The sequence below is a fragment of the Sus scrofa genome, chromosome 14 (assembly GCF_054392235.1).
Source record: "Sus scrofa isolate SSC_HxYL_T2T_F1_AM1 chromosome 14, Sscrofa_HxYL_maternal_Yorkshire_Landrace_v2.0, whole genome shotgun sequence".
Classification (NCBI taxonomy): Eukaryota; Metazoa; Chordata; class Mammalia; order Artiodactyla; family Suidae; genus Sus; species Sus scrofa.
The window spans coordinates 31,443,332-31,461,031 of NC_139396.1; the positions used below are offsets into that span (position 1 = coordinate 31,443,332).

Sequence of the window (17,700 nt, forward strand, 5' to 3'; positions counted from 1 at the left end):
CACTTATTTACTATGAGATATATTTCTTCTCCAGAGATTCCTTGTTTGTATATCAAATGTAGATTTTTGGTTTGCAGGTATTCTGAAGTTTTGATATAAGAGTCTATATGTATACGAGATTATTTTCAGTTGTTGTTCTCTTCATTGCAAGTTCATCTCCAGGGTCCTGCATTTGTATCCACCTCTTCTCATGATTTCTGATTTTGGTGGCATAATTGTGCATGGATGATTTTGTATCTTTACTGTATATATACCTTTACTGGTGAGCCTTGTCATTTGTGGAATTTTTGTTTCCTGTTGCTGTGTTTTCTTTTCTGCCTAGAGAAGTTCCTTTAGTATTTGTTGTAAGGCTGGTTTAGTGTTGCTGAATTCTCTCCACTTTTGCTTATCGGCGAAGGTTTTGATTTCTCCTTCAAATCTGAAGGAGAGCCTTGCCGGGTAAAGTCATCTTGGTTGGAGGTTTTTTCCTTTCATCACGTGAAGTGTATCACGCCACTCCCTTCTGGCCTGCAGAGTTTCTGCTGAAAAATCTGCCAATAACCTTATCGGGGGTTCCCTTGTATGCTACTTGTTTCTTTTCCCTAGCTGCTTTCAAGATTTTCTCTTTGTCTTTAATTTTGGTCAGTTTGATTAATATGTGTCTCGGTGTATTCCTCCCTGGGTTTGTTGTATATGGTACTCGTTGTGCTTGCTGGATTTGAGTGAGTGGTTCCTTTCCCATGTGAGGGAAGTTTTTGGCTGTTATCTCTTGGAATATTTTTTCTGTCCCCTTCTCTCTCTCTTCTCCTTCTGGCACCCCTGTAACAGGGATGTTGGTGTGTTTACCGTTGTCCCAGAGTTCTCTGAGACTCTTCGTTTGTTTTCAGTCTTTTTTCTCTTTTCTGTTCTGGAAATCCGTAATTTCCACTAATCTGTCCTCCACCTCGCTTATTCGTTCTTCTGCCTCCTGTATTCTGCTGTTGGCTGCTTCTAGTGAGTTTTTTATTTCAGTGATTGTATTTTGCATCTTTTCTTGTTTAAGTTTGATATCTTGTATCTCTCTGCTCAGTGTTTCCTGTAAGTTATCCATCTTTGCCTCCAGTTTATTTCCAATGTCTTGCATCATCTTCAGCATCAACAGTCTAAAGTCTTTTTCCTGGAGGCTGAGCATCTCCTCCTCACGTAGCTGATTTTCTGGGGTTTTTCCTTTCTCCCTCGTCTGAGTTATAGTTCTCTGTCTTTTCATTTTTGTAGGTTTTTGGTGTGGTGACCTTTTTTACAGATAATAGAGTTGTAGCCTCTTTTACTTCTGGTGTCTGCCCCCCTTGTGGCTGAAGTCAGTGTGGGGGCTTGCTGTAGGCTTCCTGATGGGAGGGGCTGATGCCTGCCCACTGGTAGGTGGAGCTGATTCTAATCCCTCTGGTGGGTGGGGCTTAGTCTCTGGATGGGATTAGAGGCAGCTGTGTGCCTGAGGGGTCTTTAGGCAGCCTGTTTACTGAGGGGCAGGGCTGTGATCCCACCTGGATTGTTGTTTGCCCTGGGGCTTCTCAGCACTGACTGACGGGTGGGGCCAGATTTTCCCAATATGGCCACCTCCAGAGAAAGGCACCTGCTGAATATTCCCGAGAGCTTTGCCTTCAATGTCCTTCTCTCACGACAAGCCACATTCTACCCCTGTTTTCCCAGGATGTCCTCCAAGAACTTCAGTCAGGTTTGACCCAGATTCCTACGGAGACCTCGCTCTGCCCTGGGACCCAGTGCACGTGAAAGTCCGTGTGCGCCTTTTAAGAATGGGGTCTCCGTTTCCCCCAGTCCTGTGGAGCTCCTGTGCACAAGCCCCACTGGCCTTCAATGCCCGATGCTCCAGGGGCTCTTTCTCCCAGTGCCAGATCCCCACACATGGGAGTTTGATGTGGGGCTCAGAACTCTCACTCCTGTAGGTGAGTCTCTGTGAACCAGTTAGTTTCCAGTCTGTGGGGCTTCCCACCCGGGAGGTATGATGTTGTTTATATCACGAAATCACACCTCCTACCTCTTGATGTGGCCCTCCTCTTTTTCTTCTGGAGTAGGGTATCTTTTTTAAGGTTTCTGGCCCATTTGGTTGAAGATTGCTCAGCCTTTAGTTGTGAATTTTGTTGTTTTTAGGAGAGAAGTTGGGCTCCAGTCCCTCTATTCTGCCATCTTGATCTGCTCTTCTTTAAGGGATCTGTGTTTCCATGGATGGTCATATTAGGTGATCAGGTGTTGAAGTAGCTGGTTTCCTGTTGGCTTTGGATTTCTCAGACCTTCAAATTTCTCTGAGGCTTTTTGATGTACATGATAAGCTAAGGTGTATGTGGGGGGGGGAAGTGCTTATATTGTTAAAGGACAATTAAGGAGAAAGGTGAGAAGAGAGATTATTCCTTTTTAATTTCTTTCTGGGTTCTTTCTAGGTTGTTATGCAACCTTTGTTTTCTATTTCCTATGACTGCTGGTAAATGGGATTTTTTTTTGTTGTTGTTCTTAATGTAGTATTCCCAAAAGACCTTAATAGATGTAGAAGAACCTTAGCATGCTTATCGCAAAAGATGGATAGTACTTCGGAGTTCCCTGGTCACGCAGTGAGTTAAGGATCTGGTGTTGTCACTTCTGTGGCACTGGTTCCATCCCTGGCCAAGGCATGGCCACCTCCCCCCCAAAAAAAAAGCTCAAGTAGATGGTGTTGTTAATATGGTTGTGTTCTCTTTCTAAATTATTTGGAAAGACTAGAATGGGACTCAAAATCAGCAAGATGTGATTTAGCAATATTCAGGACCATTTATGCAAACTTGGCTTATTTTGATGTTTATTTAATTGGAGGAACAGGGCTTCTGTTTAGGATGATGTGCAGCATTCACATAACGGGGTACTTTGTGCCAAGCAGAATAGCAGATTTAGAAATGTTGGTGAGAGTTCCCTTCATGGCTCAGTGGTTAACAACCCCAACTAGGATCCATGAGGATGCTGCTTTGATTCCTGGCCTTGCTCAGTGGGTTAAGGATCCAGCGTTGCCATGAGCTGTGGTGTAGGTCGAAGATGTGCGGCTTGGATATCGCATTGCTGTGGCTGTGGTGTAGGCCAGCAGCTGCAACTCTGATTTGACCCCTAGCCAGGAAACTTCCATATGCTGCAGGTCTGGCCCTAAAAGGACATGCACGCGTGCGCTGCTGAGAAATAGTTGAAGGGTATAGCCAGAAGAGACTATGAAGAATCTTGTACTTGGGGTTCATGTGGAGAAAGAGATTAATTTATTTTGTGTATGAAAATAAATACACAAGAGTCAGATGCCCATCTGTCAGGGGCAGTGTGGTAAGAGTACAAGAAGTTCAAGAAAATACCACTATGGTTTCTTCCAGATCATAGTATCTGTAAAATAAGGTTCCTTTTCTAAGCCACCAGGGCTCAACTGTTTTTATTTTTCATTTAGTTTTTGATCTAAAGTTGTGCTTTCAGACTTCTAACTGTTAGGGTTACCTAAACATGTGCCTAATTGCATACAGATTTTAACCAAAATGTTAAAATTCACATTCCTAGATTGCACCTCAAAACAACTAAATCAGAACACTGGAGGCCTAAGCCTCCATCACTTTACTTTTTTTTTTTTTTCTTTCAAAGTCTTTTCAGGACTTCACCAGATAAAAAGTGTCAAATTAAGACTGAGTGCGTTCCAATGCCAGGAGAGCAATACAAACTCCAAAATATAGCTTCAAGTTGCTATTACCTAAAGATATGTTTTCCCAAGATATGTAGAATCATAAGTGTATAGTTAAAGTTCCACGAATTTTCACAACAAATATACTTTGTGTAACCACCCCCCGGGTTAAGAAATGGGATATTCTGGCACTCCAGAATCCCTCTCTATCCTCTTGTCATTAATGCCCTCTTATCCCAACCTAACAGACTTTTGGGGGGGGGGCTGCACCTGTGGCATGCTTAAGTTTTCAGGCCTGGGTTTAAACTGATGCCACAGCTGTAACCCAATACTGACAATGTCGGATTCTTAACCCACTGAGCCATAAGGGAACTCCAATCCTTAGACTTTTTAATAGTAGTCATCAACAAATGATTTCTTCTCTGTATCAGGGAGGGAAAAGTGAGTTTGAAAGACTGAGCATTTAAAGATCCGAGTTCTAGTCCTCATTTGTGTTTATTCATGAATTTGTGTTGCCACCTGTCTTGTTCAGCCATCTGTTGTCTAGATTTCCATCCAACCAGCCATCAACACTTATCAGTTACCTACTAATCTTTTGAGGTTCCAACTCATTAGAGTGTTTTCCAGAAGTGGATTAGCACTTAAAGTACCCTTGATGGTTACTGAGTATATCAGTATGAGTGTTGATAAACAACTGTTAGACAGGATAAGATTCCTTTAAATATTATTTTTCCTAAGGCCAGAAATTAGATCTTTAAAGGATGTGTTTGACATATTAAAGTAAAATTTTCTCATTTTACCTGTTGCCTGGAAATTTGGATTAAACTTATTTCTTACATTGTCCAAAAACATTCCACCCCAGCAACAAAAAGCAGATCCAAATCTATGACAGGTAATACCCAGTAATTTTAGAATTTGCTTACTTTCTCTTCTCTGTGCCATCTTCTTTCCAAACTCACACATAAAACACTTCTCTATTGTATTCTTATTGTAAGTAATTTCCCCTTCTTAATTAAAAAGTTATGTTAGTTGTAGACAGTTTAGGAAATAGGACATAGGACAAGAGGTTAAGAATGCCGCCTGTAAATTCACCAAACAAAAACAAATATTTGATGTATATCACAGATCCATCTTTCTAAAATGAGAGTTTAATGTGTTTATGGTTATATGGTTTTTCCCCTCAGGTGTACTGTATGTGAAGACCTTTAATGTATTAAACATTCTAAATAATCATCATGAATGATTACGGGGCATTTATCACAGAGATATACTGAAGTTCACTTAATGTAGTCTCAACTGTTAGATGCTTAGATTGTTTATTTCTTGCTATATGTCCTCCCCACGGTATCATCAGTAACACAGTGAAACATTCTTGTAGTTGAATCTTTGAAGCATCTATTTCCTTACTTCCTAGAAATAAAGTAACTGAGTCAGAGACAGTGTGAACATTTTAAAGTCTTACACCGGCCAAATCCCTTCTAGAAAAATTTAACATTTATACTTCAACCAAATTGAAATATGAAAAATTTTGAGACTTCCCTATTCTTCACTTCTAAATATAGGGGAAAAAAATAAAAGCAACACATTGATAGTTAAAAGGGTATTATTTTACTGAGTTCTAGTTTACCTCTCAATACCCACAGTAATTAAAATTCTTGCTCTGTGCCTTGTTTTTCTATTGGTATATTTATTAATTGATTTGTAGAGACTGGATATTGTGAGGGGCATCAGTTTTTTTTCTCACGAGACAGTATGTTTTTCATCTTTATAAACTGGCTGCTTTTAAGTTTTGTTTACTTTGTTGTTGTTGATTTCCTGCCTCCAAATTATGTAAACATGTACCCATATTTCACTTGTTCCCATTTAAATTCACTATCTAGTTGGAATTTGTTACCCTAATTGTAATGCGGTGTATGATTTAAAGACCTTCTCCATCCACTCCCAAATTGCCAGGCAGATTATTAACGACATTATGTATGAAAATCTTTTCACATTGATTTTATTTTCTTATAATGATTTTAATTTTTTTCCATTATAGTTGGTTTAGTGTTCTATCAATTTCTACTGTACATCAAAGTGACCCAGTCCAACGTATATATACATTCTTTTTCTCACATTATCCTCTATCATATTTCATCATAAGTGACTTCACGCTGATTTTAAAAATGCACTTTTATCAGACTGAACATACTTTTATAGAGTTGTATCTAATCTTCATTGTATTTTATTTTTTCAGTTCTTTAAGGATGTTGAGTTAATCTTTCATGTTTCTTCCATATTGCCATTGAGTTGTATGGATTGGCTTTGAAATTTATTGAAATAGAGTTCTTTCTTAGATACCTCTTTATGCTCTTTCAGAGTAAATACTTGATGAGAATAGAGGTTGTTGTAGGTTTCCTAACTTGAGAAGCTAAAATTTAGCTCTTTGAATTCCAGGTCATCATATATTTAGATTCCTTACATTGGCCCTAAATGGCATAATGTGGATTGATTGGGCTTGGTCTCTGTTTGGAAGGAAAACTAATATTTGAACATTACTCACTGTCTCATTTAATTCTCAGAACTGTCTTGTCACTCCAGATGTAGAGAGGATAAATTCTATTTAACAGATGAGGAAATCGAGGTCCAGAGGATTGTTATATTTTATGAACCTGTAAGGTAAAAACAGGCAAAATTAGTAAGAACCACCATTCCTTCCTTCCTTCCTTTTTTTTTTTTTTTTTTTAAATCTAACACCAGGTAGAGAGTTTGGCTTCTTTTTTGGATTTTACTGTTGTTTTATATATTGTTTTGATTTGTTTGAGCCTCAGGGCATGATTGAATTCATGACACATACTACCATTATAGGTCATGGTGTGGCCCTCTCCTTAAGTAAATAAACACATTCATGTAGGTGTATAGTCCCATATGCATTAACTTTATTTGTATAATGTGTTCCCATTCACCTCTCCCTTCATAGATCACCATTTGAATGTGTTGTAATTTGTATTTTGGTTTTATGTACTGCTGTTATTTTATTTTATTTTTTTGTCTTTGCCTTTTCTAGGGCTGCACCCACAGCATGTGGAGGTTCCCAGGCTAGGGGTCTAATTGGAGCTGTAGCCACCGGCCTACGCCAGAGCCACAGCAACACAGGGATCCAAGCCGTGTCTGCGACCTACACCACAGCTCATGGCAATGCCAAATCCTTAACCCACTGAGCAAGGCCAGGGATCAAACCCGCAGCCTCATGGTTCCTAGTTGGATTCGTTAACCACTGTGCCACGACGGGAACTCCATGCTGTTATTTAATTGTGGCAAAATATCACATAACATTCACTCAGCCTTCCAACAATTTCCATGTGTACAGTACAGTTCTGCCAGCCACATACACAATGTTGTGCAGCAGAACCTCCCAATCCTGCATAGCTCAAACTCTATACCCACTGAATGGCAACTTCCTGCCTTCTTCCTCCCTCCAGTTCCTGCCAATCACAATTCTATTTTCTGTTTCTGTGAGGTTGACTACTTTATAGATGCCCCATGTAAGCAGAATTATGCAGTATTTATCATTCTGTGATTGCCTTATATCACTCAGCATAATACTCTCAAAGTTCATTCATGTAGCATGACAGGAGTTCCTTTTTTAAGGCTGAAAAGTATTGCTTTTTGTGTGCATGCACATGTGCGTGCCATAGACATACCACATTTTCTTTATTCGTTTATCAGTCAGTGGATATTTAGATTTCTTCTATCTCTTAGCTGTTGTGAACCATCTCTTTGAGATCCTGTTTTCCGTTCTTTTGGATATATGCCCAGATGCTGGATCATATGGCAATTTTTTTTTTTAAGGAACCCCTATACTGTTTTCAAAGCAGTTTGTATGCTGTATTTTTTTTTTTAACTTTACTGAAATAGACACAGAAAAGTGCACAAAAACACTAGTGCCATATCGCACAGCAGACACATCGGTCAAAAAATAGAACTTCCCACTCTTAAATCAACCCTTCTCATTCCTCCTCCCCATCACTTCTTTCTCCTTCCTCCCCTTATAAGCCTGTCTTCTAACACATGGTTTGGCCTGTAGTTTTAGAACTTTTTATAAATGGAATCATACAGTTAGTAGTCTGTGTCTGGCCTTTTTGCCCAGTTTATGTTTGTATAAATATTTGCTCACTTTCACTGCTATATAATGTTGTTTTGAAATACTATACCACAATTTATCCATTCTGGAGGTATTTGGTTGTTTCAGGGCTATTAATAATGCTGCTTGTCATGTTTTTTGGTGCATGTTGTTCTCATGAAATTATCATGCCATGGGGGTAGGCATTTAGTTTTAGTAGACAACACATTAAAAAAAAAAATCATCCTACCAATTTTGTTCTCATGGACATACGAAAATTCAGGCTGTTTGACACCTTTGCCAGTGCTTTGTGTTGTCAGTCCTTTTAAAATTTAAACATCTTCGAGGTTATAAGTGTATCTTATTGTGATTTTAATTTGTACTTTCTTGATTAACACTGAGGTTCAGCATGTTTTTATGTGTTTGGCCATTTAGATATCATCTTTGGTGAAGTGCCTACTAAAAATCTCTTGCATGTATTTTCTGCTCAGTTATTTGTGATATTCCTTCCTGATTTGTAAGCTTTACACTTTTTGAATGTGAACCCTTGTCAGTTATGTTATTGGAAGTATCTTCCATTTTATGACTTGCCTTTTCATTTTTCTGAATAGTGTATTTTGGCAAATAGGAAGTTAATATAATTCAGTTGTATCACGGTTTTCTCTTGGCTTATGCTTTATCTGTCCTGTATAAAAAATACTTCTCTACCCCAAAAGTCCAGGAAGATATATATTCCTATTATCTTGTAGATCTGTGCTCTCTAGTTAACAGTTCTCTGTGGCTATTTAAATTTTATATAATTAATTAAAATTAAATAAGATTTAAAGTTCACTTCCTTAGTCACAGTAATTACAGTTCAGGTGTTCAGTGACCACACATGATAGTGATTGCCATATTGGACAGCACAGATACAGACTATTTCCAGAAGGTCCTCTTGGACAGTGTTGTAGTATAAACATTCACACTTCTATTTCTGATTCACCTGGAATCAGTTTATATGAGTGGCTTGAGGTGTAGTAAAGGTCAAGGTTTATTTTATTGCATATGAATAGCCAATTGAGCAAAAGCTTTGAATGAAAAGACTGTCCTGCCTCAGCAGTGCCACCTTTTGTCTTAATTCAGGCCTGTTTCTGAGCCATCTATTCTATTCCACAGGTATATGTGTCAACTCTTAATGCAGATACCACACTGTCTTCATTACTTTGCTTTAAAATTTGGTCATGATATATAGTATCCTTTATATATTTATGGATTCTGTGTGTCTCTGTTGAAATATGTAATTTTGTTTTTGTGGACTGTGTTTTGGCCTTTTGGCTTTTTTTTGTTTGTTTTTTTGAGGGAGGTCCTTTTAGATCCACACCCAAGGCATATGGAAATTCCCAAGCTGCCAGCCTACACCACAGCCACAACAACACCAGATCTGAGCCAAATCTGTGACCTACACTACAGCTCATAGCAACGCCAGTTCCTTAACCCACTGAGCAAGGCCAGGGATAGAACCTGTGTGAGAATGGGATGCTAGTCGGGTTTGTTACCACTGAGCCACAGTGGGAACTCCTGGACTGTGTTTTTTAATGTATGTGAAAAATACTGTGCATCTCATTCCATGCCCTACTTTTTTCACTAAGAGATATGCTTTCAAGAACCTTCTGTCTTGCTGTGTGAGCATCTGTCTAACCCATTCTTCCTAACTTTTGCACCAAACTCCTCTCACCAGGTTAACTCCAGCCTCCCTTAACCATACTAACACCAGTTTTTATTTATTCTTTTTGCTATTATTTTTGTTCATTTAGAAAATTTTTATTGAATGCCTGTTAATATGCCAGGCACCATTATAGGTATTGGGATGAAGTGCTTCTAAATATACTATAGAAAATTTCTTATAACTATATTGTGTGATTAAGAAAATAGATTCTCTCTTAGTGATAACAGCAAGCTAAGAAAAAAAGGCAGGTGCAAAAAGCTGTGCAAGGAAAACCCAAATAGAAGCATTCTGGAAGGTGTCATGATTCTCTATGATTATAAGAGAGTTTTTAAAACAAATAAAATAGCCTTCTTTGACACTGATGCTTTCTTGTTCGAGTGGCACAATGTGAGGACATGGGATTGTGTTCCTTTTTCTTCACATTTGCTCAGTGTGCTTAGTTCATGTGGAAACAGTGCTGTCATGATCACTAAACATCCCTCCCCACTAAGGGAAAATCCTATACTTGGTAAGGAAGGGTCCAGTCTCTGCAGTTCACTAAGTCCACCACTCATGTACTGTTTTATGGCATCTTTCATTTATTACTGCTACTGTCATCTGTGCTGTTATTTTTGTTGTCATTGTTGATTGTCTTTAAAAATTCTTTCTCGTAATTTTAGTGGAGTTTGAGGTGAGAGTGCATGCTAATACATTATCCCATCTTTAACTTCCCAGCTATAAGTTTTTCCTTGTGTGGTATATGTTTATTTAACTGTTGGAAAGACACAGTAATTAAGTCCACTGACACTGCCAAACACTTCTCTGATTTGGTTTTAGATCATGTAATAGATCATGTTTAGACCCATATAGTTATTCTCAAGTCTTTAGGATAATGTTATTCTCCTGTTTTAGAATATACTTTCATATGCTTGTGCTTTTCTTTTCCTTATCATTAAATATAGTATGACCCAGATAGACCCAGTTTTTGCATAGAAAAAGGTGTGTGTGAGTTCCCATTGTGGCCCAGCAGTAATGAACCCAACTAGTATCCATGAGGATGTTTCCTGGTCTTGATCAGTGGGTTAAGGGTCTGGCATTGCTGTGGCTATGGTGTAGGCCGGCAGCTGCAGCTCCCATTCAACCCCAAGCCTGGGAGCTTCCATATGCCCTGGGTGCAGCCCTAAAAAGACGAAGAGAAAAGAAAATGTGTGTGTTTACACTTGGCTCTTTATATTGCTTATCTGAATTATATAGACCTTAATTTCTACCTTTTTTTTTTTTAATAGGGCCACACCCATGGCATATGGAGGTTGCCACACTCAGGGTCGAATCAGAGCTGTAGCCACTGGCCTACACCACAGCCACAGCAACACAGGATCCAAGCTGTGTCTGTGACCTACACCACAACTCACAGCAAAGTTGGATCCTTAACCCACTTCGTGAGGCCAGGGATCAAACATGCATCCTCATGGATCCTAGTCGGATTCGTTAACCACTGAGCCTCGAAGGGAACTCCTTTAATTTCTACTTTTGACTAGAGTTTTACATATGCAGGTTACCTAAAGGTGGAGACTCTATGTTATTAAATTTGTCTATACCTCTAGGACCTAGTATACATAGCATTATGGTCTCATGCTTAAATTAAAAACAACATTCATATTAAAAATTGAATTGCTATTTATTGTAGTTTTCTTGGAGGGTAACGTGACAAACCTTTTGAGACTGAGTAAGTAATTTTTCGTAGAAGATGTATGGAATTGCTTCTAAAGTGTTATTAGCATATACATAGTGAATAGATTGGGTTAACAAATTTAGTCTAAGAGTGTGGTTGTTATGAGACCAAGGTTCTGAGCTTGATTTTTCTCCTTCTGTATTCCCAGTGTGGACTGTGTTCTGTGGTATGCTCTTATATTGTCAACATTGGCAAATCTTCTCAATAGTAATTGATAGCTGCTATCAGAGCATCCAAATATAACTGTAACCATGAATGATCAATCCAGATAATCAAGCTACTGGAAAAAACAACCCAAAATATATGCTAACAACTTGATAATTCAATAAGGTTTTCTTTTTATAAGGAGAATAATAATAACTAATGGGCTACTGTTATTATCAAGTAATCATAAACATTTCGTTTGATAATTTACTTTTACTTAAAATAATTATCAATAACATCTTTTAAACTACTTTTCCATTGGTTTTTCTTTCAACTAGATATTTAATGTTTTTGTTGGAAAGATTTTTTGATTATGTGATGATGAATTAAAAGCAGGAATTCTGAACATGGTTATAATTCTCATTTTTGCTAAGGAGTTAGCGTTAACTGAAGAAGTTCACAGGTAGTGTCTTTATCCAATAGCTTAAACTGTATTCACTCACACCAATACTAAAGGAAATAAATCATTGGTGTGTGCTAGGCTCATAAGATAATTTAAGCAGGGTGTAAGCAGTTGTTGGTGGGACTGTGGGCTGAGCTTTGCTGAGTAATGCTGAATGTGAACATAATGAGTAATAGAGCTCTGCGACAGTGGGCTGTGCTTGAGGTGGAGGGAGGTCAGAGGATTAACCCTTACAACAGCGGGCAGAGAGAGGTGTGCCTCAGCCATCTGTTTCTGACAAGCTTTTCTTATTTAATCTTTACTTTTTAGGTGAAGTCCCTTTATGCTTAATGGTCCTCTGTTCTATTTAATATATTATCATAAATTAGTCATCAAATGATCAATATTTTAATGTCACTTTTCCTAATGAATTGGGCCTAATTATTAGGTTTTATTTATTAGCGCTTCCTTTTTTTTTCTTTTAAGCATTTATATTTAATTTTTAAAAGCCTTTAAATATAAAAACAAATATAATTGTATCTAAGATGCAAGGTCTTCTGGCATTTGATTACACGTTTGATTAATTTGATAAATTGCTCAACTGGTCCAAATATTTTTGTTTCCCTTTTAGAACAAAATCCAGTCTCATAGCAGAGGAGAATATAATGTTTACAGCACCTTTCAGAGCCATGAACCAGAGTTTGACTACTTGAAAAGTTTAGAAATAGAAGAAAAGATCAACAAAATTAGGTGGTTACCCCAGAAAAATGCTGCTCAGTTTTTATTGTCAACAAATGGTAAGTGTAAAGTTTTTATATTGCCCACTATGGACATGTGTCCTGAAGGATATTTTCCCCCTTGCAAAGAGGAATCGTTAAGAGCTCTCTGTAAACATTTTTTCCCATATAGAATGCAAACTCTTCTATCTTTCCTTGTTTATTCTCATGTAGTTTTTAAATTCTATGAAAGGGATCCTTGGGTGTCCATTTTCTTTTACCTTTGGATTTGAGTCAGATCCTGTTTCTGCCACTTCTTGGCTTAGTAGTCTTGAGCAGGTTACTAACATGGAAGCAGATTTTCCTAATCTGCAAACTGGAGATGGTAATATCTACATTATAGTATGGTTGTGAATAGTGTGATGACTGCTAGTGTACATAGTGAGTGCTCAATAAACGTTAATTTCCTTTCCTCCTCCTTTGTAAGCATCCCTGACCCTCCAAAGAGTATTTCAAACTATGAGTACAAAACACTCTGTCAAAGGACAGTCCTTGTTTCAGGGTACTTTCTAGGAGAGCACTCTTACTTGATCCTTGTCCAAGAAGGATACAAACTGGAGTTAACTTATTGCTTTCTTCCCAGCAAGCTTTATGACTAGAATAAGCTTCTTAGACGGTTTTGCTTGTTTAGGAAAAGTTATTGGAGTTAGAATTGTGTGACCCTGCCAGAATTTAAAGTCCTTTATGACAAGTTGAGAATAGGGTCTTTTCTTTTTGTTCTTCTAAATTTTTTTTTCACCTAAGTTGTGACTTGGTTTATCCCTATAGATTGGGGTCTAAAAAGAGTCATTAAGGTGATTGAGGGATACTTTCAGGTGTTATGGGTAGCCATAGTCCGCAAAAATTTAGATTAAAAGTGTTTTGAGGCTGGCATAAGGATTGAGAAAGACCTCTTTTTTTCTCTTCTCCTTGGTATTAATAAAAGCAGATTTTAGCACCTAGACCTCACCATTCTCTATCACTGGCATAATATAAACTTAAGTGACTTTGGAGGTGACATAGTAGAAAATATTGAGTGCCTACTTCATCCACCTTAGGCCTTATCACCCATTGTATCAAATTTTTAGAAATGCATTCCACAGAATGATGCCAGTAGCTGACAACATAAATTTTTGCTTCCTCTTTGGTACTTATTTTTCTGAGTGTCAAGCTCTCCTCAACCAGCCCTCTGAAATTTGTACCCTTTTCTTTTCACATAAACTGCATTCCTCTCTCTTCTTCTTCTTCTTCTTTTTTTTTTTTTTTTTTTTTTTGTCTTTTTGTCTTTTGTTGTTGTTGTTGTTGCTATTTCTTGGGCCGCTCCCGCGGCATATGGAGGTTCCCAGGCTAGGGGTCCAATCGGAGCTGTAGCCACCGGCCTACGCCAGAGCCACAGCAACGCAGGATCCAAGCCGCGTCTGCGACCTACACCACAGCTCACGGCAACGCCAGATCGTTAACCCACTGAGCAAGGGCAGGGACCGAACCCGCAACCTCATGGTTCCTAGTCGGATTTGTTAACCACTGCGCCACGACGGGAACTCCTCTCTCTCTTCTTCTTAAAAGGAAAACAAATAGAAATAATGATTTAAAGCTTGTAACTTTTATGGCGTATGTGTTTACTCATGTTGTATGTTGGCTTCTAATCTTGGTTCGGTTTCTCTCTCTCTCTCTCTCTCTCTCTTTTAGGGCCACATGTGCAGCCTATGGAAGTTCCCAGGCTAGGGGTCGAATCAGAACTGCAGCTGCCGGCCTTCACCACAGTCACAGCAACACCAGATCCAAGCCTCGTTTGTGACCTGCACTACAACTCAACAGCAACACTGGATCCTTAACCCACTGAACTAGGCCAGGGATCAAACCCACATCCTCATGGGTACTAGTCTGGTTTGTTACTGCTGAGCCACAGCAGGAACTCCTGGTTCAGTTTTGATTTATAAAAATAGCTATTTTAAATAGCATTTCAGATACTGCTCTTTTACATCAAATAATAGTTATACCATTTATATAGTTTCTACTTTGAAAGTAAATGTCCCAGGAAGTGTGTTTGTTCTTAATTTTGGAAGTTTACTTCTTACAGGCTAAATCATTTTACTTTTTATAAAGGGGGATTTTAAAATTACAATCTAAGCTAGAATAAATGAAGGCCCCCCCCCGCCAATTTACCCACCACCCAGCTTCCACACTTCTCAGGTCATCACTAATTGTGTTTCTCAGGTACTTCTTCCCCTTCTCCTCAGTATTATTTGGAAGCATCCTATTGTACTTCATTTATGTATTAAATCTTAAAATATCTTCCAGTTTTCATTTATGTCCACATATGTCTTTCATGCAGGCTTCCATGTGCTCCTCTGTGATTTGAAATAATCAAGACATTGTAATAACCAGACGAGCCTTTCTAGACACTAAACTATCAAATCTCACTGGAAGTAGAAACCACTGGCACCTCCAGTGGTTGAGTCAGAGCTCTTTGTGGTGTTTTTCCGTAGACAGAATTACCAATGTTTCCCAAATAGGATTACTGTGTGAATTTGAAAAGTCATTTTTAAGAACACTACACAATGCATTTGTAGGTTTTTGTCTTTTTGTTGTGATTGCTGTTAATGAATACTAAGTAAAATATAACTTTTGGGGTGGGAGGCTGTATTATTTTTTGTGTTGAAAACAGAGTCTAGGGTTCTAGAGAATAGAACAAATATGGAAATTTTATAAACTGTTGTGCCTGGGAATGGTGGAATAGAAAAAGGGTGGGAGGAGTAGGACTTGAGCTGTATCTGAAAAGCTTTATTCTTTCAAAAGAGAGCAATTTTGCAGAAATATCAACAAATATTAAATCTGAGCAATGCCTTTATTATTTGGTATGGTTTTGTCTGTGAGATACATCACAACAATACCTTCTCTCCACCCCTCCCCCAAATGTAATGAGTCTTTAGACTCACAAAAGGATTAGAAACTACTGGGGCAGAATGGTGGAAAGCAAAACCAAACATTCCAACTTTGAACGACCAAAATTAATCTTAGTTTCATCTTTGCATTGGCTTTCCATGATCATTATAAACCACTCAGTGTTTCCCAGATTGTTTTTAGTTACATAACTTCATAGTCTCTTCTTATAACTTTATTCATTTAATGTTTCAAGTAGTTTTGCTCTTTCTCTTTAATCTTCTTTTGCCTTTCTCTGAATTCTCCTCAGTTTCTCTACATTGTAAAAATGTCCAGCTCTAATCTGTTGACCATAGGTATTTGAATATATGAAAATACAAAGTTTACTTGAAAGAAGCTTGTGTTTTAACAGCTTATTAATAAGAAGCCTTTTGTATTTTACATCAAAGCTGCATGCTCACAAAGGAAGCTTTGTTTTATGCATCCCAGACCTGTTTGTGGTGAGGGGAACACTGGGGACTTTGGACACTTCTTTAGTCATTAGTGTTCAAATGTAGGGAAACACTGTAGAGCAGTGGTCTTCACTTTTTGGAAATAACAGATTTCTTTAAGGAATCTAATACTCTCCTTCACACAAAGTGAATATATTCACACAGTCTTGCATACAGTTTATGGAGTTTGATTATTCTCATGTACCTCTAAATTGGGCCTGAAACTCCAGATTAAAAAGGCACTACTGCAGAGCATAAGAATTTTGCTTTTCTTTTTTTAATTCCCAACCTGCCTTGTTCCCAAACACTGCACTGAAATTATGTAATACTTCCCGATCCTTTGTTCATGCCATTGATTTTTTTATCTTTTTTAAAAATGATTTTTATTTTTTCCATTATATTTGGTTTACAGTTTTGTCAGTTTTCTACTGTACAGCAAAGTGACCCAGTCTCTCTCTTACACACACACACACACACACACAGAGGTCATTCTTTTTCTCACATTATCCTCCATCACAAGTGACTAGATATATAGTTCCCTGTGCTATACAGCAGAATCTCATTCCTTATCCACTCCAAATGCAATAGTTTGCATCTATTAACCCCAGACTCCCACTCCATCCCACTCGCTCCCTTTTGGCAAGTACAAGTCTATTCTCCAAGACCATGAGATTTTCTGTGGAAAGGTTCATTTGTGCCATATGTTAGATTCCAGTTACAAGCTATAAGTGGTATCATATGGTATTTGTCTTTCTCTTTTTGACTTAGTTCACTTAGTATGAGAGTCTCTTGTTCCATCCATGTTGCTGCAAATGGCAGTATTTTCTTTTTTATGGCTGAGTAGTATTCCATTGTGTATATATACACACACACATCTTCTTAATCCATTCATCTGTTGATGGACATTTAGGTTGTTTTCCATGTCTTAGCTATTGTGAATAGTGCTGCAATGAAAATACAGGTGCATGTGTCTTTTTCAAGGAAAGTTTTGTCTGGATATATGCCCAAGAGTGGGATTTCTGGGTGATATGGTAGTTCTGTATTTAGTTTTCTGAGGTCCCTCCATACTGTTCTCCATAGTGGTTGTACCAATTTACATTCCCACCAACAGCGTGTGAGGGTACCCTTTTCTCCACACTCTCTTCAGCATTGGTTATTTGTTGACTTGTTCGTGATGGCCATTCTGATTGGTGTGAGGTGGTACCTCATAGTAGTTTTTTGATTTGCATTTCTCTAATAATCAGGGATGTTGAGCGTTTTTTTCATGTGCCTGTGGCCATCTGTATATCTTCTTTGGAGAAATGTCTATTCAGGTCTTTTGCCCATTTTTCAATTGGGTCATTGGTGGTTTTGCTGTTGAGTTGTATAAGTTGTATATTTTAGAGATTAAGCCCTTGTCAGTTGCATCATTTGAAACTATTTTCTCCCATTCCATAGGTTGTCTTTTTGGGGTTTTTTTATGGTTTCCTTTTGTTGTGCAAAATCTTGTCAGTTTGATTAGGTCCCATTGGTTTATTTTTGCTTTTATTTCTGTTGCCTTGGGAAACTGACCTAAGAAAACATTTGTAAGGTTGATGTCAAGAGAATGTTTTGCTTGTTTTCTTCTAGGCGTTTGAGGGTATCTTGTGTTATGTTTAAGTCTTTAAGCCATTTGAGTTTATTTTCATGCATGGTGTGAGGGTGTGTTCGTTTCATTGATTTACATGTGGCTGTCCAGTTTTCCCAGCACCACTTGCTGAAAAGACTGTCTTCTTCCTATTTTATATTCTTGCCTCCTTTGTCGAAGATTAATTGACCGTAGGTGTCTGGGTTTGTTTC

At 38.1% G+C, this 17,700-nt stretch overlaps 1 protein-coding gene across 11 annotated transcripts in view; it reads left to right on the top strand.

Annotated features, from left to right (window-relative positions):
* PPP2R2A (protein phosphatase 2 regulatory subunit Balpha) overlaps positions 1-17,700 on the top strand; it is an 88,330-nt gene that overhangs the window by 55,238 nt on the left and 15,392 nt on the right. For all 11 annotated transcript variants that reach the window (XR_014825694.1, XR_014825693.1, NM_001164020.2 and 8 more), the window contains 1 exon segment: positions 12,385-12,550. Coding sequence is in view for 4 of the 11 variants with exons in the window: in NM_001164020.2 (NP_001157492.1) it covers positions 12,385-12,550 (166 nt within the window). In the remaining 7 variants the exon portion in view is untranslated.